Source organism: Solanum lycopersicum, chromosome 5, assembly GCF_036512215.1.
Source record: "Solanum lycopersicum chromosome 5, SLM_r2.1".
Lineage (NCBI taxonomy): Eukaryota > Viridiplantae > Streptophyta > Magnoliopsida > Solanales > Solanaceae > Solanum > Solanum lycopersicum.
The window spans coordinates 63,960,295-63,980,956 of NC_090804.1; the positions used below are offsets into that span (position 1 = coordinate 63,960,295).

The 20,662-nt window shown below is 31.7% G+C and overlaps 3 protein-coding genes across 3 annotated transcripts; 2 read left to right on the forward strand and 1 right to left on the reverse strand.

Annotated features, from left to right (window-relative positions):
• Positions 1-1,073: 1,073 nt before the first annotated feature.
• LOC101247025 (cyclic pyranopterin monophosphate synthase, mitochondrial) lies at positions 1,074-3,648 on the forward strand. The gene is made up of 3 exons (XM_004240023.5): positions 1,074-1,298; positions 1,487-1,632; positions 2,774-3,648. Exons 2-3 carry the CDS (start codon positions 1,519-1,521, stop codon positions 3,368-3,370), a joined length of 711 nt encoding a protein of 236 aa, XP_004240071.1. The 5' UTR covers positions 1,074-1,298; positions 1,487-1,518; the 3' UTR covers positions 3,371-3,648.
• Positions 3,649-7,775: 4,127 nt separating this feature from the next.
• LOC101246723 (E3 ubiquitin ligase SINA3) lies at positions 7,776-12,506 on the forward strand. The gene is made up of 3 exons (XM_004240022.5): positions 7,776-8,329; positions 10,959-11,345; positions 11,775-12,506. Exons 1-3 carry the CDS (start codon positions 8,084-8,086, stop codon positions 12,135-12,137), a joined length of 996 nt encoding a protein of 331 aa, XP_004240070.1. The 5' UTR covers positions 7,776-8,083; the 3' UTR covers positions 12,138-12,506.
• An 886-nt stretch (positions 12,507-13,392) lies between these two features.
• On the reverse strand, positions 13,393-16,515 carry LOC101246431 (phosphatidylinositol 4-kinase gamma 4-like). The gene is made up of 2 exons (XM_004240021.5): positions 14,828-16,515; positions 13,393-14,089 (listed from the first exon to the last, which is right to left on the reverse strand). The coding sequence occupies exons 1-2, from the start codon at positions 16,157-16,159 to the stop codon at positions 13,715-13,717; spliced, it is 1,707 nt and encodes a 568-aa protein (XP_004240069.2). The 5' UTR covers positions 16,160-16,515; the 3' UTR covers positions 13,393-13,714.
• Between the last annotated feature and the right edge of the window lie 4,147 nt (positions 16,516-20,662).

Sequence of the window (20,662 nt, forward strand, 5' to 3'; positions counted from 1 at the left end):
ATACAAAAAATATAATAATTTTTGTTTCTAATTTTTATGCTATATTTTTAATTATGACTTAATTTCTTTAGATAATTTTTATTATATTTTAAAAAAATATCTACTAAGTTCAATATTATCTAATTTAATTATAAATTTTTATATAAATTCATGTCCTACGAGGAATAAATTAAATTTAATGAAGTATATATTAAAATAAAATATTTAAATTAGTGAGCTAAATTTATATCTTAAATTATTTTTTTTTTGGAAAATTGTATATAATAGCAAACTAATAATCTAAAATAAATGGAGTAGCTAGGGTTTGATTTAATTGTGCTCCATAGCAAACGTTTGCAAAAAATTGTTAGGCGCCTCTCTCTCAAATATCTCACTCGCCACTCTCCTCCACTTTCTCACTCGCTTCCTCACTTTCTATACAAACACAAGTGTATAAAAATTGTATAAATACATACATTTTTGTTACCTTCTCTCCCCTCTTCCAGATCTCGCTCGCCACTCTCTCAAATCTCGCTCGCTACCCTCGTCTTTCTCACTTATACAAATAGAAGCGAAATGTATAAATTGTGTTTCTGTTTGTATAAAGCGTGAGAAGATTGTATATACACATGCAAGTTTTCGTCCTATACACTTATAATTATACAATAAAAATACTCCACTGCCCAGTTTCTTTTGCCTTTCTCTCTTTCTCGTTTTATACAATTTTCAAAAAATACTCCCCTGATTGGTTCTTTTGCCTTTCTCTCTTCTCGTTTTAAACAATTCGATTCAATTGTATATTCCTTGTCAAGTCTCTTTTGTCTTTCTCTCTTTCTCATTTTATACAAATTCAAATTGTATATAATCCTTCTATACACTTATAATAATATAATAATACAATTCGTTTTATACACTTCGTTTTTATACAGTTTTCTACCCAAGTGTCTTTCTCTTTCTTATTTTATATACTTCGTTTTATACAATTTGCTTTAACCGTATATGCATAGCGATTTATACAGTTTCTATATTTGATATGAAGCGCAATTATGCAAACTTTATTTTAGCATACAAATATAAATTTTTTAGGCGTTAGTGAAAGTTGCCCTTTATTTTATTTTTTTTAACTTCTATACTTAGAATTCCATTAAATATAAATTTATGTGGCAACGTTTTCTATTTTGATACTCATAACACGAAATCACTTGATATTCAATACTGAAATTCAAAACATCATACTAATTCTCCGGCTTCTCTATTTTTATATTGGTACTTTCCGGCAACTCGATCTCACCATTTCTCGACGACCGGCACTAGCTCAGGTTAATTTTTCTCTGTACTTACTGGTTTCTACATTAACCCCAAGAATCATTTCGAGCTTGTATGGAGTAGTTGTCTTGTATTACAAAGTATTGTACGTAGTCAAAGTGTTTGTGAAAATGCCTCAATGAAAGTTGATATCTTTATGTCAAAATGTGACTTTGCTCTTTGTGGTTTTGTGTAATTGCAGTTAAGGATTTTTGTTGGAGCAGTTGAATAGTCATGTTTTCTCCTCGCGGAGTTGGATTAAGAACAGCATTACCTTTATCAAGAAGGTTATTTAGTAATAGTGGTAGTAGCCATGATATGTCTAAAGCTATTTCCGAGCTCAATCAGGTATACCATAAGCAACTTCTTAGCTAGCGTTTAACAATACATTTATTGGGAAAAAGTTGAACTTTGATTGAAATTACTGTTAACAATTTCAAACTTTGGCAAGACTTATTAACCCTGCACTATTTAATAGTGTATTTTAAAGATATATAAGTGTTATTTGGACAAATTACTATATATCGCAGCAATTTCGGTTGAAGTCGAACCCTTTTCCCTACATTTATCTTCAAATATTTGTTGGTAATGAAATTTAATCGGTTTCAAGAATACTTTCCAGGTTTCCAAAATCTGTCTTAGATCAGTTTTTGGAGTGTTGGGCTTTTGCTCACAAAACTTGAAATCTTTTCTGAGTAAAATGTATGTCCAAATACCACTTCAAATTCTAAAAATCGCAACTTTAAAAACTCAAAGTTGCGAGTTTCAACTTCAAAGATATGGTCAAACGGAAGCTAATAAAGTTTTGTTTCAACACTTTCTCAATTTTCTTTTGAGACTTTAGGCTTGTGCTTACTTATTACATGAATGTTATGGTTCATTAACAGTATAGAGAACTGGTAGTTCAATCTTTAAAGGCTTGAGATCTTTCTGATGAAAACATTTTAAAATTCAATCAGCTGATTGATTTAGATAATCTATCCGGAATCTCATCATGTGTACCATTGGGCAACTAACGGGTTGAATGTGTTGGTATCAATGATAGAGGGCCAATTACCTCTTGTCAGCTTTTATAGAATAAACCTCAGAGTTTGTGCATGAAACATTTATGTTAGTTGGTCAAAATGTTTGCTTATTTGCAGCCAGAGTTTTGAGAATGAGTAAATCTGCAGAGTGTAAAAGAAGAGACTTGAAAATTTACCAGAATTCATACTAAGAAAAGTGGGAAAGGGAAGGATATTTAATTCTGGCCTTATATTTTGCAAAAGAAGTTAAGTTTTTAATCTCATATTCTAATTGATTATTGCTCATGACTCACGAGGGAGATATAGCATTAGCCCTCAAACCTGAAACAACTTTTATGAGCTGTCTCAGTAGTGACCGACTTTATTTTATTAACGGTAGTTATTTGCTTTCTTGCTTGAGTCTTGTAAAATGGCGTTGGATGCTTTCTGGAGCTTCCTGAAAAATTTGCTCATCTCCTTACTAGGAAATGGAATCTGTATTTGGTGAACCTCCTCCCTCTAGCCTTTCTGGTTCCATTGACAATCAAAGTATGACACAAGACTTGAAGCTTAGTACTGTAGAAATGGATGATAAAAAATCGTTTGCTGGATTGACACATATTGGCAGCAAAGGTGAAGCCCAAATGGTGGATGTATCTCTTAAAGATATTAGCAAGAGAGTGGCCGTTGCACGTGGCAAGGTTATTTTAGGACAGAAGGTATTTGATCTGGTTTCAGCCAATCAAATGGGAAAAGGAGATGTCCTGAGTGTGGCAAAATTAGCTGGAATTTGTGGAGCGAAGCAAACAAGCAATCTCATCCCACTATGTCACAACATCAACTTGACACATGTTCGAGTGGACTTGGCTTTGAACCCTGAAGAATTCAGTGTTGAAATTGAAGGGGAAGCTGCCTCTGATGGAAAAACTGGCGTCGAGATGGAAGCCTTGACAGCAGTAACTGTTGCTAGTCTAACAGTGTATGACATGTGCAAGGCCGCTTCGAAGAATATCCAGATTACAGATATCAGGCTTGAACGTAAAACTGGAGGTAAAAGTGGGGACTGGTCCAGGGACAAATGATCACAATCTAAAGACATGAGAAGGCAAGTGCATTAACAGCATGAAAGTCAGTGCTTGCGGTAATGATGTATGTCACTTCCATCAAATGTCCCTTTTGCTATAAAATGTGGTAATTCTGCATTAGGATATAAGTAGATAGCTAGTGAAAACACGGTCCGTCCATAAACATAAAATCGTGATACTTCTGAAGTTGATTTTACCTAGGATCTGTTAAGTGTACGACATTTGTTTGAGAACATTTTCCTTGCACTCCTATCTATTGACTACTCTACTAATTATATTGTTGTGGTTAATTAGATTTAGTTACAGGAGCATAAAAAACTTCCACTATGTTAGTTCTTTAAGTACCGCAAGAGCAACGTCAAGGCTTTCCTTCGACTGTGTTGGTAGTATTTACTGTGTTATCATATGTCACTGAAAGTATTTGATACTGTTACTGTGATATCATGATATGTCGCTGAAGTATTTGAAGTTGTATGTTTTATTTGTCTGTCAATGTATAGCGCATAGCTAAGGTCAATGAAGTATTTGAATAGAACAGTGGGAATACAATAAAGAGTTGATGGCTCAAGTATGTGTTACACACAACCAATTGTTGATTTATCAAATGCTTTTACTGTCAACTTTCTTTCTTGGCAATTATAAGAATGAATTCTTGTGCATTTATCCAAGTGAGAATTTTCATCACAGTTATGTGCTGTACTCTCCACCCATCTTTTTACATATTGTGTTCCTTCTTTTTTCTGGATTCTCTTTGTCATCTCCTTTCATTTTCAGTAGAGTGAAGATGGAACCCGTGCTGCGTAATCTGCTTACCTTTGAAGGAACTTCTTTTAATTTCTTTTTCCAGGAATAGTACTTGATACCTTAAGAAACTAGCTTGTCATTTACTTCTACCTCCACGAGGTAAGGAGTAACGTCTGCATACACTCTACCCTTCTTAAAATCCACTTGTAGGATTTCAGTGAGTATGTTATTGTTCGTTACATCTATGATTCATTGATGTTGCTTTATGACTCTTTTTTTGCATCCTTTTCTATGACAATTATGGTTGGTAGGTGTAGGATTCATCATCTGTATTTTAAGTAGTGTGTATAATCTGATGGAAAGAAAAGAAAGAGACTTGGTCTTGAGAGGATAAGGAGTGCAAGGGGTCCTTTCCGTCGAAAAAGTACGTGGTATATTTAAGGTCAATATATTTATTCACGTTGCTACACTACTTTTTGTATTGAAAGTGCTTCCGAGATGATTATAGTTGGTTCTTGGAAAGATCTATATTATATTAGATTCGCTCTTCAATGTAGATCTGATTACATCATTTCTTCTACTTTTTAAAAAAAAAAATTATTACCTACTCTTCATCTTTACTAAAATTATTTACATCGTTATAGATACTAATAAAAGAAAAATCATTTTTTTGGAGATGGAATCTACACTTAAATTGCTTGTTTTCTAATTCTTTTTTGTCATTATTATTATTTGAATAAGTCCCCATCTTGGCCGTCTATTTACTTGTTATTTTTATTTTACGTTTTGACATTTTCTAATAAAAACAAGTCAATACTCTTGATTTTACGATAGGATAAAATGTCAGAGGCAGAATTTAAGCTAAAAAGTATTACTTGGAATACACTACAAGTGGAAGGGATATTGACTAAGTCTTTCACAATTAAATGCGTTTGAGAAAATTATTTTTTTTTAAAATTGTGAGTAGATATTCAAATTTTAATAATTATGTAAAAAAATCATTACTACTTTTCAAATAATCTTAAATCTTAATTTTTCTATCATACTATTACTCCACGAGTAATTATTGTCTTAAAAAGTTACTTTATTAAATAATTTGAGATTTTAAACTATGTGTTATTTAATATTAATATTTTAAATAGTCTATTCTACCTAATATTAATTAAAACTCGAATTCTTTTCCTTTATTTAAAAAAAAGACTCGAAGGTCTCTTTTAATTTAAAACTCCAAGTTGAAAAATATAGACAGGACTGACTATTAATTTTGAAATTATTTGGACAGACTAATTAAAATCCAATTGACTATTGACTCAAAAGAAAAAATTCATGAAAACTATTTAATCATATATAAATATATCGTGAATATTATTATTTTTGCGAATTCACTTAGTTGAAATGTTCTTTATTTTCCGCTAGGACAAAAAAAACATGTGAAATTTTACACTACTTAATTATCTTTTTATCATAGACTTTTAGTTATTAATTTACATATAAGTGAAGTTTGTAAAAAATATTTCTTATACAAATTTTGTGTTCAAATAAACACTTTTACGTAAAATAAAACGAAATAGTATATACTTAATGAATATCAATTCACACACAATACTTAATAATTAAATATAAATAAATAAATATGTGTATTATATTTATTTGTTTATTTAATATAAATATAGAATATAATTTATTTATTTATTTATAATAGTGACATAAGTGAAAATTGTTGAGGTTGGCCATAGAACGTGAGCAGCAGTTCGAAAAAAGGAAGAAGGAAAATGTGTGGTGACGTGTCGCATTTTGATTCGTGGTGTCCAAAATGAGGCAATAATGATGCCTTCCTGTTTAGTGGGAAGGTAATGATTGCATGGTTCGGGTCGGAATCGGATCGGATCGAATCGATTCAATAAAATTACAATTTGACTAGTCTGAGGACCAAGTTGGTCAGTGAAATGGAGATATCATCGATTTTGATTGATTTGGTTTCATTGATCTAAATTCAATCTATGTAAAATCGAGTTATATTGAGTTTAATTGAAATTAGAGTTAGTTTCAATATAGCATATGTATACAAGATAACAGATTTATGTTAGATTGTCATAACGAGGGTTCTACAACTTATATGAGATCAATGTATATAATTAAAGAATGTGATGTATTTTAAATATTATTTTATTTTATATAATAAATACTTGAGAATATATGTAAATATTTTCTCAATATTTAAATTAAGTATGTCTAACAAATACATATCGTCATATATTCAAATCCTCAATTGAAATAAATTATCGTTTAAATATTTAAATAAAAAATTTATTATTATTACTAATAAATTTAAATATAATTTTATATTTTATATTTAGGGGAATTTTACTTGAATTCACGAAGTTTAAGATTTTTATTTTTTTGATTTTAAATAAGTCAAATATCATTGTTCACTAATCAAAGAAAAAAGTCTCTTTCAACCTAAAGAAAAATCTTAATTTCTGTTTTAATTGAAATTGAACAATCCTCTATAACCAACTCACCATTCTTTATTATGATGTACTTCCTCAAACAAAATAAAATGGCTTAATGTGAAAATTTTCAATAAATTTTATTTAGACATTTGAATTATGATTTAATTATTTTTATTAGATATTTTTAATTTAAATTTTGATTATTTTTTAGTGTGTTTAAGTGTCTACTATATAAATAAAATTAACCACTTATATATGTCACCTTCTTTAATTATGTGTATTTGTCTTAGTGAATCGTAATATTGATACACGTAGGAGGCCACGTAGGAGACAAAATATTCATGGAGGGTGTCACGTACAAAGAATGTGCCTATTTACTCAAATTTATATCAAGTTAAGTGTCTACTTGTGCACATCCAAATTAAACATCATAGTTATCAACTGATGTCAAGTTGAGAGTTATACTTATGTATTATATCTTCCAATTGATACTCATGCAATAATTAAAAGAGACTATGTATGTTATGAGGTTAATTTACTATTCAATAAATGCTCGAAATTTATTAAGATTTTAATAAAAAAAATGTCTATATCTTGGTTAGATGGTTGTTAGTTTTGTTTCATAATATATCCTAACGTATTCAGAAAAATACAATGAGATAATTTATGAACAATGACAGAACCAAGATTTTCATTGAGGAGGTTAAAAGAAAATATGCTAAATAATGTTGTACCATATTTCAAGCTTTAGCATTGAAAAATATTGCTAGTCAGATTTGAACTTGTGCATCTACTAGTTTCTAAACTCCATAGCTGCCGAACAAAACTTTTTACTTAAATTGACAAGATTCAGTATTAAATATATAGACATAAAATATAGTTTTGATCCTATATAACATAATATAATTTTTCAATTCAGAGGTTTCAAATGAACTCCTGAAATTTAAGTAAATTCGCCTTTAATTAGTTAAGATAATGATATGATCATATCAAATTAGTCATTATATAAAAAAAAAAAAGAAGACTTTTCATTATTATTTATTAAATAACATAAGCAATACAATAGAATAAAAATGGGGTAAGAATCATAAAGTGTAAATAGAAATAATTTAATAATTTATCAAGCTCAATGAAAATATAGCAAATGAAATGTGGAAATTAAAATTTAGGAGGATATTTATGTATTAAGGCAAAATAGAATAAATATCTATAATGTTTTAAAGCAAACAAAAATAGGAAAGCAAACAATTAAAGTGGAAAAAAGCACCATTCTTTCCTCCAAGCAGAAGCTTAAAGGTTTCTGTCTCTCTTCTTTTGTCTCTTCAATCTCTGAATCAAAAACAATGATTTGAAAAAGAAAATGAAGATTGATGGAAACCCATCAACAAATTCCCTCAAAAACCCAGAAATTCATCACATCTGAACACAGAGAGTGTTGAATTTGAAAAAAAAAATTAAAAAATCATACATTCTTGATTTTACTGAATAAAGAATTGATCTTTTTGTGTCAAGAATGGAGTTGGATAGCATTGAATGTGTATCATCTTCAGATGGTATGATAGATGATGATGAGATCCCTTTACATCACCCACATATTATTCATTCTCAATATTCATCTTCAAAGACATCCAACAACAACAATATTAACAATAGCAGCAGCAATAATGATGGGATTGCTGCAATTCATTCTACAACAAGTGTTCATGAGCTTCTTGAATGCCCTGTTTGTACAAATTCTATGTACCCTCCAATCCATCAGGTTTGTTCTCTTTCTATCTAAACTTTTGGACCCCTTTATTGCTTTGATTGAGGAAAGATTGAATTTTGATTGTTGGGGTTATGCTATTTTTTGATGTATAGATTTATTAAGTTTCTTGAAATGATATGTTGGCTAGTTTTGTGGATCTATCTACCTGTTTAACTGCTTTTGTTGCTAGAAGATTGTAATATTGGAAGCTTCAATTTGTTTCCTCTGGTGAATTATCAGCAAGACTTTTAATTTCCTTTTCCTTTTTCTGTTTTATGGATTTGGTGAGTTGAGTAGTGAGGTGTTGTGTGAGCCAGGGAGTTTGTTTGTGGTTTGTGAATGAATTAAATTTGGTTTAGCTTTCAAGCTTCTGGAACCTGGCTTATTAGGTGAGATTTGCTTCAGCATAGGACTATTGATGCATTGGGTGGAGTTAGCTTGATTGATTGTTATTTGTTTTAGTGCTCTATTTCTTCCTTGTTTGTTGAATCAATTCCAATTGCAAGAAGAGTTTGCGGTGTAGTGGTTTGTTTGTCCCTTTGCTCATGAGAGGTCTTATGTCCAAAACTCGAAGTCAATTCATTGCGGACAGTCTTTTCCTTTTTGCACCTATGGATGTGTCCTAATGGTCAATTAAGAGAGGAGAATCATGAGGTCTCACGCTCAAAATCTCAGTGGAGGCAAAAAAAAATATTTTACCTTTCTGAATGATATTGTTGTGCAGCCAAGAGGTAGCCTAGTGTTTAATGAAGCGTCTGCACAACTTGGAGACCAGGTTCAAATCCTAGCAGAGAAGAAAACACTAGGTGATTTCTTCCCATCTACATAAGCCTCGGTAGCCAATGTTACCCAATACAAGAGGAGAGACGAAACACTAAAATTGACTTAGTTGAACTCTTCTCCAGTTTAATATGGAAATAAACTCCAGCTCCGTTGCAACTTGCAACTATAGCAAAGATTGGTTATTCTTGGCTCGACTTGATCTGGGCCAGTATTGATTCTCTCATCTTGACGTGCAGGGTGCTACTTGGGAATTGGCAGGAATAGATAGTAAGACAATAACATTTCTTTTGAGCCTAGGGTCTATAAGAAACAACCTCTCTACCTCATTAAGGTAGGGGTAAGGACTAAGGTCTACGTACATCCTACCCTCCCTAGTCCCTACTTGTGGGATTACACTGGGTATGTTGTTCTAGATAGTGAGACAATAAGAATCTTACAACCTGTTGTAAAGGTTTGAAAAACAAAAGAAGCTAATCTTATTCCACTGCAGGAATGAAATTTATTAAGGTGTCCATTTTTCAATTACTCCGAAGCTGTCTATTGCAGATCTGGCCTTTTTTATACAGCCCCATAGTGAAACACTAATTCAATTGTAATATTCCAACAAGATATTTTGATTATGGCATACCACGTAAGTATTGAATAGTGAGATGTGAACATCCTTGACAAGATTCATATATTATTACCTGTAACTGTGCTTGAATCATGAAGCCTCTAATTTTGAAATTGAATGCTAAAACTTTTCAGTCAACTCCTTTGCTTTCTCCCTGTTCGTGTTTTACCTTGCCATCCAACAGTGGCATGAATTTTGATTCGGGCAGCGTAATACCCTATGATCCACAGCTATTGCTTATCAATCAATGAATTTTGTTCGTAATTATGGCTTAAACTGACATGGGGTTTAGTTTATGAATTAGTTGAGCTTATCTATTATGAGTGTTGGGTGGCGTATGTAGGGCTCAAGTGGATGATCTTGAATGACAGTGGCATGAATTTTGATTGCGGGCAGCGTAATACCCTATGATCCATAGCTATTGCTTACGAATCAATGAATTTTGTTCGTTATTATGGCTTAAACTGACATGAGGTTTAGTTTATGAATAAGTTGAGCTTATCTATTATGAGAATTGGGTGGCGTATGTAGGGCTCAAGTGGATGATCTTGAATGAAGGTTCCTCCATTAACATTGTTGTTCATACTGAGCAAAACCGATGCTTTTGAGATGTGTTCAGTCTTCTAGTTTATATTGTCACGGGAATTCTCACCTCATAGGCTTTTTGGATCGAGTTACGTCTAAGGTCCATTTCCTTCACATGGTATCTGAGCTAGCTTTTGGATCTAAGATATACCAAGTCCATTTTCTTGCAAAGTTATGAACGTTTTTAAGACAGATATCCCTACATACCTTTTATCTGTCCGTACTGGCATTAGGAGGCTTTCTGGTGTCTTTTTAATTACTTGTGTGGATGGAAATGATGCCTTAGCTTTTTCTCTAATTATTTGCTAGGAGCCATTTATAAGCTGCAAGCTAGTCCATTCAGTTATCTGATATGCTACTTAGCTGACTCTACCACCCAATGTATGGTGTACCAAATCATTGTTCCAGACAAGGAAGCTAAAAGTGAATACACTTAATCATAACCCTGAATAGTAATGAATTTAGTAATGCCCTCTGCAACTCCATTTCTTGTTAATAAACTTATGGCACGTTTGTTTTGCTGTATTAGCAAATGTCATGGTACAAAAACAAGCATTGTTTGGTTACTAATTTTAATTTCAACATTTCTAATACTGGTAAAACTTATTTCTAAACCAAACAACCCTATAATGTATCATTTTCTGTCTGTTATTGCTGCAGTGTCACAATGGACACACAATCTGTTCGACATGTAAAGCGAGGGCTCACAACCGATGTCCCACTTGTAGACAGGAGCTTGGAGATATCAGATGTTTAGCTCTGGAAAAGGTGGCTGAATCGCTTGAGCTCCCTTGCAAATATGGCTCTGTTGGCTGTCCTGAAATATTTCCTTATTACAGTAAGCTAAAACATGAGTCAGTTTGCAACTTTAGACCATACAGCTGCCCGTATGCTGGGTCTGAGTGCTCAGTTGTTGGTGATATTCCTTACTTGGTTACTCATTTGAGGGATGATCACAAGGTAGACATGCACTCAGGATGCACTTTCAACCATCGGTATGTCAAATCTAATCCCCGAGAAGTAGAAAATGCGACGTGGATGTTGACAGTAAGTCAGAAATCTCCTTTTTGTTTTATTCTCAGTATGTAAATTAAAAGGATAGTATTAGCCTTGTGTTTTGAGTTAACATGTTCTTCAAAATTTGAGCATCTGATATCATATCAAGGCTCTCAATATTTAGAAGGTGCTTAGTCACCATTCAATGTGTCTACTCTCATGTAAACCTTTAGCATTCATCTGCTTCATTTTTTCTCTTTACACTTGATAAAATGGCGTGCCATATCTGCACCTTAGTTTTTCTTGTGGGAAGATTCTTATCAAGAATCACACTCCTGCTTCTGCTATTGAAATTTCGAGTTATTATTTCCTACCGCGTATGATTTGCTTGTTTTACTCCTTTAGGAACTATTTTAAATTTATCCCACAAGAAGTTTATCTAAAGCTAGAGTGCTATATGTACTTTTACTTCCTTTCCAGGTTTTCAATTGTTTTGGTCAGTGTTTCTGTCTCCATTTTGAAGCCTTTCAGCTGGGAACAGCTCCTGTATACATGGCGTTTCTTCGGTTTATGGGAGATGAGATGGAGGCTCGAAACTATAGCTACAGCCTGGAAGTTGGAGGTAATGGAAGAAAACTTACTTGGGAGGGTACGCCCAGAAGTATAAGAGACAGTCACAGAAAAGTAAGGGATAGTCATGATGGGCTCGTCATACAACGTAACATGGCCCTTTTCTTTTCTGGAGGGGAGAGAAAGGAGCTTAAGTTACGAGTAACTGGAAGGATATGGAAGGAACAGCAGAATCTTGACGGAGGAGCATGTATGCCCAACCTCTGTACTTAATGCTGGTTTTGAACTCAAACACCTACTGTTCTTGCTGTCCCCTGTACTGATTTTTCAAAACATAAACAGATTCAGACATTGAAGATTGTTCGAAAAATGTGTGGAAAGTTCTGTTCATATGTATGAACTGACCAGTGTATTTTTGTTATTAACGCTTGGAAGAGCTTGTACCATAAACATTTTTAACTTATTTTCTCCTAACAACACCTACTTGTGTGCCTGCATTGTTGCAAATCTGGCTTCATTCTATGGTAGTGTACTAAAATTCTCACTTGGCTCATCATCACTAACATTTTGTTTGGATGGTTGTTACCGATTGTTTCATAATGTATCGTATTGTATTGGTTTAATGAATACAATGTTTGAATAGATTGTATTGTTCTCCATCCTTGTGTAATGATATACTTGAACAATTTGAATAATAAAACTATAAGAAAAGTAAAGTATAAGGTAGAGCTACTATGAAAAAGTAAGGTAAAAGATAAAAATAGGATTATCAAATAATAATAATAAACACAGAATGAGAAGAAAATACCAAGGTAAAGATGTGATGACATTGAATTGGTGGTTAATAAAATGAGACTTTTTTGTTGTTGCATGGCAATAATTTTAACGATATGATACAATTTAAGTAACAATCAAAACAGAGTAGGATTTAACTTATACTATACGTAAGTGGTATACAATTTCTGTCAATATATAGTAGTTAAATTCCGCTAAATAATGAGAATTTGTTGAAAAATAACCTCCAAGAAATTGAGCCAGTCATCAAAAAGATTCAATAGGGTTTAGAAACAAATACATTGGTAGCAAAGTATCTGACAAGACATCAACTGATCTAGGTGGTCCGAAGAGGGTTCATCTGAACACTTTATGTCGAAAAATTATTAAGGATCAAAATTTTATTTTATTTGCATTAGATGTTGAAACCCCTTCGTACAAACTAAAAGCTTTGACTAAATGGTAAAGGTGGTTCAAATTCTCTTTACATGATATGATGTAGGTTCGATTTATGCTACCCCCAATTTCTAATGTTTTTTAGCTTTTCGCATGCATGTTTCTTTAGTTTTTGAATCCCCTTAGCAAAAGTCCTGGCTTTTGGCACGAGCAGCTGACATTACGACATGCACCTCTTACTTAAGAACTCGAAGGTCACCTTTAAATGTTGAGAAATGGTGGACATTAATCAAAAACTTCATCTAAAAATTCATAGTCACAAGTGATAGAAGTAATTTTCTTTAAAGCTTATATGAGATAGATTGTAACTTGCAGTGTATCATAATATATTATGTCTTTTTAGTTTTATCCATAACCCAAATATGAGTAAAAAAAACTTCACAGTATTTCTACAATTTATACTGACAAAGAACTTGCTTAAAAGCCTAGCAAGATCATTTCCAGTAAACTGCAAAAATATCTAAGGTTATCTGTTGTGTTTTTGTTTCTTGTTTTTTGTTTTTACTTTTGATAAGTAAGAAACAAGATAGTCTCTTGAAATTGATGTTGGCAAAGTAAGGGTGTCCTCAGACCTCCTATGTACACCACCCCCCATATACCAACTCTTGAGTGAAATGTCGTCAGGCGATCTCATCAAGACGACGATCCATTACATGGGAGACGGATACAAGGAATGAATCTTCACTTGAGCCAAGGGGCTTAGAGTCCAACGCTTCTTGAAGAATCTCCTCGATCATGGATTCCTTGTTCAAGGTTTCCCTGCACATGATGTTCCCTATGGTAAATGGTGTGAGGCCCCTCTCTGCACCTTTCTTCAAAAGCATGGTGGAGATGCGTAGTGTGCGAGCACTTTCCAAAGGTATGTCCCACCCATATAACTTCAATAAGCCTATGTCTTCCTCAGCGTCAAGTGATTTAATGTACTCAATGGTCTCGGAGCTAAAAGGTTGATGAGCTTGTGGCCAGTAGAGCCAGTCAAATGTGACATCTTCAAACTGCATCATTGTTTAGGTAGTAAGGACTCAAAAGTCGGGATGACTAAACAACATAATAAAACCATAAAACAAGCATTCACAAATCTACGCACTCTCTGCCTATTCGTCTTGGAATATGTCGTCAATCTTAAATCAAAAAGAGGTACGTAACTAAAGAACTTGAAAGCCATGAACAAGCTGAGTGCTTTGCTGCCCTTCAGGTACAGATCATAGCAGCTCTTCCAACAAGGCAAAGGAAAGAGGGGCTCCGATTGTAAAGATAGAAGCCTCTCAACTACTCTTTCGCAAACTATATCCTATTTATACTAAAACATGATATTCCTTTTCGCCCAACAGCCTATAATAGGCACATGCCCCCTATCTTAAGGGCTTGCAATTATATGAAAAATCCTAATAAATAGTTCATATAGAATTTGAAGCTACATCACAATTACTTCCTAAAATTATAAAAGAAAAAATAATTCTCTTGGTTATAAGGACTTGCAGAGAATAAACAAAATAAAAAGAAAGATTACTGACATGATAGAAGAGTTATTCAATATATGAAGGCCAAAATGAGGAACATCAAAAATATGCACAGATGCAACACGAATTATCAAACAAATAACAGCATCACAGATTCACATTTTTGTTTTTTGATGACAAGGGAACCCACAACAGCTATCCTCAAGGGTGTGCACAATAACAACATCACATTATATCACCAAATGGACAGGAAAACAAAAGATGAAGACTTACACTATCGGGCAAGCAGTAGCCATGATCAATTGGAATGAGCTCAATCTGGCCATCTTCACCTTTGCTCATTAAAATATTACCTGCATGCCTATCTGCATTTGCCAGCCTCATATCTAATACAGCAACTTTATGCACCTCCTCGACAGGGAAAGAACTAGGACCTAAATCCTCACAACTGCCATTATTCTCTATGAATTTCTGCAAGGACCCCAGCTTAACTGTAATGCCATCAGGATGGTTGAAACCCTTATGAAGGCACCTCACAAAAGTAGTTGGAGGAACACCAGCAAAGCCTTTCAGCTCACCTGAAAGTGAGCGTCGTCCACTCTTTGGATGATCCAAAATGTAGGCAGCGCATTCCCTGAAACCACCTTCTCCAACTTTTGTTCCTTTCTTCAAGCCCTCGCCATTAACTGACAGAGGCAACCCTTGGGGATTGTTCACAGCCATAGGCTCCTCATCAATTGGCTTAAACACAGCAACAAACTTATTCACTGATGCATCACGCATAAAATATGCTCCTCCCGTGCCTTCAGTTGATCTAATAGGATAATTTCCTCTATCTAAGCCTTCAAATGCAGAAACAATCATATCCCTAAGTACCACAGGAATTTCAATCCTTGGATTAACAATTACAGGTTCCAAATATATTTCCCTATCAGGAGGCTTCCTCGGGACCAAAACTTTGTGATCTGTTTCAGTCCCACTCCTGTTTTCTCTAACCACATCATTCTGGTGTGGTGCCACAATGGACAACTCAAAATTCTTGTCCAATGGTCTAGCCCTAATTTTCGCATTTTTACGCACAAACAAATGAATCACCCCATCATTATTCTTGCAAAGATCATATATGATCCTCCGATCTTCAACATATTCACCTCTACACAACACTTCCTGTTCATCAATATCACCTAAACCAACCTGCTTTTCAGCAAGTTGACGTTTAACATATCCAACATCCCGACTCCTCTCTACATTAAATGTAAACTCTTCACCAGAAGAAGTTGTCACATTAATAACTTGAAGATCAGATAACCTAAGGACTAAATGAAGAACATTCCCATCAGAAACTCCATAATCCCTGATAAGTGAATCTTTCCTAGCCAATTCACGACCCCCACAAACCAATTTTTGATTTTTCACCACAAACCCTTTACAACTCTGAATCTGTACCTTCACAGATTCAATTGAATCATACTCCAAAACCCTTAATGGCATCAACGAACCCGACATAGCTACGTAAATCAAAATCGATTCTTGACCATGTACAAGCGGAATTACCATATTCTTTATACAAATTGGACTAATTGCAACCACCCCAGCAGATGACATTTTCCTCTATAGAAAATTTGTTCCAAACCCTATATTCACAAATCAACCTACAAATTATCAAAGACCCTAAACAAGTGAAAAATGTGTTGTGGGTTTCAACACATTTTTCACAATGCAATTTGTACAGATATTACTTACAAATGAAACAATAATTAAGAAAAAAAAAAGATAAAAAATAAAACTTCTCCCAAAGCCCCAGAGATTCAAGATTGGTTCTTTACTTGAATAAATGTTATAGTTAACCAAAAAAAAATATGAATTTTGGGAGCTTTGGGAAAAAAAATTTAAAAAACTGGTTTGGGGGTCGGGGAAAATGGAATAACTACAGATAGGGGAATTGAAAGGCAAAGAATAGAGGACGGATTCTTACAGAAGGAGGAGAAGAATCGAAGGAAAAATGGATATCTTGAAGGATGATATACCGAGAATTTTTGAACGGTTCCGGCGACTTTTTCGGTGAATGAACAGAGAAAAAACGTACAGTTGGAGAAGAATATTACTCAACCACAAATCAGTATTACTTCAATATTTTAGCCGTTTCAACTTTGAAATTGCCTTTGAATAAAATAATTACAAAATTTGTCATTCAAACTTTAAATTTAATATCACTGTAGAAATAGAAGCTGAAATAGATTATACATAAAATATAAAATATTTTTTTGGGAAAAAAAAATTGAGTTCACTAAATTACAAGGTATATTAAGAAAATTATTTATTTCAAGTATATAAGATAAATAAAATATATCCTATTACGATAGAACGATCTTACTCACAAATATTCTGATAGTAAAATACACTATAATTTGTTTATATATATATAAAAAAAAAAGTTCTAAAGTTTAGAAAATTTATTATTGATTTGAAAAATAAGAAAAAAATATTTATTTATTGACAATAAATGATAGTATAAACATGTGTTAATTATGCCTGATTGGAACTGTTACAATTTTTTTGAAAAGTCAAAGGTCATAACCGTTTGTAAATGTTATAACCTTAAAAAAAAAAATTTCATAAAAGTCGCAATTCTTCATAAAAGTCGCAATTCTTCATAAAAGTTACGACTTTTCATAAAATCGTAATTTTTCATAAAAGTCGCAATTTTTCATAAAAATCACGACTTTTTTTTTATAAAAAATGCAATTCTTCATAGAAGTCACAACTTGTCATAAAAGTCGCAAATTTTCGTAAAGTCACATTTTTCATAGAAGCCGTAACTTTTTAGAAAAAGTCAGAACTCTTACAAAAAAAGACACAATTTTCATAAAAGTCATGATTATTCATAAAAGTCGCAATTCTTCATAAAAGTCACGACTTTTTATAAAAATCGTAATTTTTCATAAAAATCGCAATTCTTCATTAAAATCACGACTTTTCATAAAAATCAATTCTTCATAAAAGTCACAACTTGTCATAAAAGTCACAATTTTTCGTATGAAATGAAAAATATGATGGTGAAGAATATGATGGTGAAGAAAACAGAGAGTCAATTTTTGAAAGACTTTCGGCTCAAGTACAAGTCAGAGTAAGTATGAAATGAAAAATATGATGGTGAAGAAAATGTAATAATTACTATAATAATAATAATAATAATAAAATAGTGTAATAACTAAAACACCATAAAAGCATATGGTGATAGAACGAAAGCAAAACGAAGACACTAAAATAATAAAGTAAATACTACAACAGACACCACCGAGCCTAAAATATATCAATAAGCAAGAGAATACTTCACTAATCTCCTACGTAAAATCGTGTCTTCAATATATTGAAATTGTGTTATGTCTTATCTATTAGCCTCTCTCTTATATATTTTCGACCTACATCTATTTTCTCATACTCACTTTATTCAATCTCTCACGTATCCATATAAAAACATGTCAATAATTAAAAAAAAATCTTACAAAATATTCTAAAAAAAAAAGATTATAACAGTTAAGAATTAATGTGATAACTGAAATAAATACTATTTTAATCTTCTAAACACAATATATGAACAAACGGCTAGTCTATTCTCCCAACGTATAAACAATTTTTATATTTAAAATATTTCAGTTAATTTCAATTTATCGTTGCACTTTTTGATTATTGTCCATATCTTTTTGTTGAAACAATAATTGAACATTTCACTTCTGATACAATGTCATTTTAAGTAATTAGAATTGATTTTAATTTATTTTAAAATAAAAATAATATTTACATGTCAATAATCTAATTTCAATATGCTAAGGAATAGTACACACTATTGATACTCTAATAAACTAGCGTTTGACCACAGATTTTCAAATATTCTTGGCAAATATTATTTGAGTGAAAATTTGGGTGAAATTTCACCATGTGTTAGGCCATAAAATTTGGGAAATATATTTTACCTTTTTAGAAAAATATGATTTATACACACAAGTTTTAAAAACTATCAAAACTAACTAAAAGTTTGTATTACAAGTCAATTGAATGTTAGTTACAACAATAACAAATAATGTCCATGACACTGAAGCAATATGGTAATTTGGAGTGAGTGCAACAAGAATTATTCCATACATCGTGAAGTAGATAAAGTACATGACTTTGTTACCTAAGGCCAATTTTTAATAATTTTCATCAACAATCATATCATTATTTAATATTCACTAAATATTTCATCACTATTTTGGTGTTCACGTAAAAAATGATGTAATTCAACGCAAGCAAATACTAGAGAGAGTGTTTTTGTAAAAGATAAAAGATTGGGGTAAAATTTTAATTTTAAAATATCCCAAATAATGATATTTGGCCCAAATACTAGAAAAAACTAGTATTTGGAAATTTGGGATATTTGCTAAAAATATTTGCCAAATAATGACAAATTGTATGGACAAACATTATTTGCCAAATTTTTTCCAAATATTATTTAGAAAATTTATGGCCAAACGGGCCCTTAAATGGAGATTCATAGTTATGGAGAATTTGATTTAGTCACGATGTAATGATATGTTATCAGATTGATCGTTATTTTCAAGATTTTGATATTAATTATTCAATCTAATTATTAAGTATATTTTTTTTTATTTTATAACTATTTAATAGGTTTGAATAAGTATGAAAGACATTAAGATGTCTATATAAAAAATTCTACAAAAAATAATATTTCATCGCTACTTCATCTCTTTCACTCATCACCTACAACTTCCACCACCATCTACACTATCTACAATCATCATCTTCAATCCAACCACAATCACCGCTAATATCAATTATCTCAATCAATTGTCATCATCATTAGTAATCATTTGCAATCATTTCTATCAACCATTATTACATTCACTAATCATTAAGATAATTATCATAATTAATTAATATATATCGCTCACTGTCAACATTATTCACCTCCAATATTATTCTACTACTAACAACCAGTGATGGAGTGACATATTTTTATAGTTAAAGTGGAATAATATTTATCATTTAAATGTAAATTATTATTTTTTTGTCAAGATGACATATTTATCCATGTGAAGTGTTTTTTTTATATAAGAGAAAGAGTGCATTATACACATCATGATAAGACTGTTATAAAAATATTAAATAGAGAGACGTGTTTCTCAAACTAATAAACAGTCTCAATAGTTTAGATATGAAACACACTCTCTCAATAGTTTAGATGTGTTTTTGACACGTATGTTATCATTTAAAAAAGAGAAGAAAGGCTATCTAGGAAGAATTGTTCCCTACTCTTCACTTTGATAATCGTAGAAATTAAAAGATGTGAGATAATTCTTTTTGTAAATATTTTTCTTTTAATTTTATTATAACAATAATAACATATCTAATAATTTATTTAAATAAAGTCTAGAAAAAATAAAGTTTACACAAATTTAATTCGTATCTCAAAAAGATAAAAGAAAAAACTTTTAATGCTATATCAAATCAGTAGTGAGGTCCAAACCAAAATCCAACATATAAGAATATAGGAACTAGGTTATTTGCATATGCAAATACAACATAGAAATATTTCTATTAGTTAATTAAATAACCCAAATAAATGAATTAATTTATAAAAATATAAGAGTGCATTACTTGTTTAATGTAAGGTAAGTAGGTAAATTTAATAATATTATAACAAAAATACTTATAAGTAATTTAGGAAACAAACACTATTGAAAAATCACGCATGAAATGTGGTTATCAAGAAGGGAGGTTACAACATTGAAAGAGAAAAGATAAAAGAACTTTGTCATTTATAATGCTTGTTATCTTATTCTAATTAAAGGAATAGATTTTCTAATTTTTAAAATATCAAATCAATCAAATATAAAAAATTGATTTTTTGCCAAAAAAAAATCATATACAAGCACACCAATTATTATCATATTTTCCTTAAGTTTTTGAGGATTTAGTTTTTCCCCATTAATTGTTTTAAATTTATTTTAGTGTAATTCTAACTAACTATACCAATATCAATTTATACAATTTTCAAAACTAGATTTAGTTATAGCTTTGATCAAATTAGTGATTACTTAATAGACA

Excerpts from the sequence above, each read along its gene's own strand:
- LOC101247025 (XM_004240023.5), top strand. The coding sequence starts at position 1,519 with ATGTTTTCTCCTCGCGGAGTTGGATTAAGAACAGCATTACCTTTATCA. Across the intron at positions 1,633-2,773 it reads CTATTTCCGAGCTCAATCAG|GAAATGGAATCTGTATTTGG; the intron begins GTATACCATAAG and ends TCTCCTTACTAG.
- LOC101246723 (XM_004240022.5), top strand. The coding sequence starts at position 8,084 with ATGGAGTTGGATAGCATTGAATGTGTATCATCTTCAGATGGTATGATA. Across the intron at positions 8,330-10,958 it reads TGTACCCTCCAATCCATCAG|TGTCACAATGGACACACAAT; the intron begins GTTTGTTCTCTT and ends TTATTGCTGCAG. Across the intron at positions 11,346-11,774 it reads ATGCGACGTGGATGTTGACA|GTTTTCAATTGTTTTGGTCA; the intron begins GTAAGTCAGAAA and ends CTTCCTTTCCAG.
- LOC101246431 (XM_004240021.5), bottom strand. The coding sequence starts at position 16,159 with ATGTCATCTGCTGGGGTGGTTGCAATTAGTCCAATTTGTATAAAGAAT. Across the intron at positions 14,090-14,827 it reads GCTACTGCTTGCCCGATAGT|TTTGAAGATGTCACATTTGA; the intron begins GTAAGTCTTCAT and ends ACAATGATGCAG.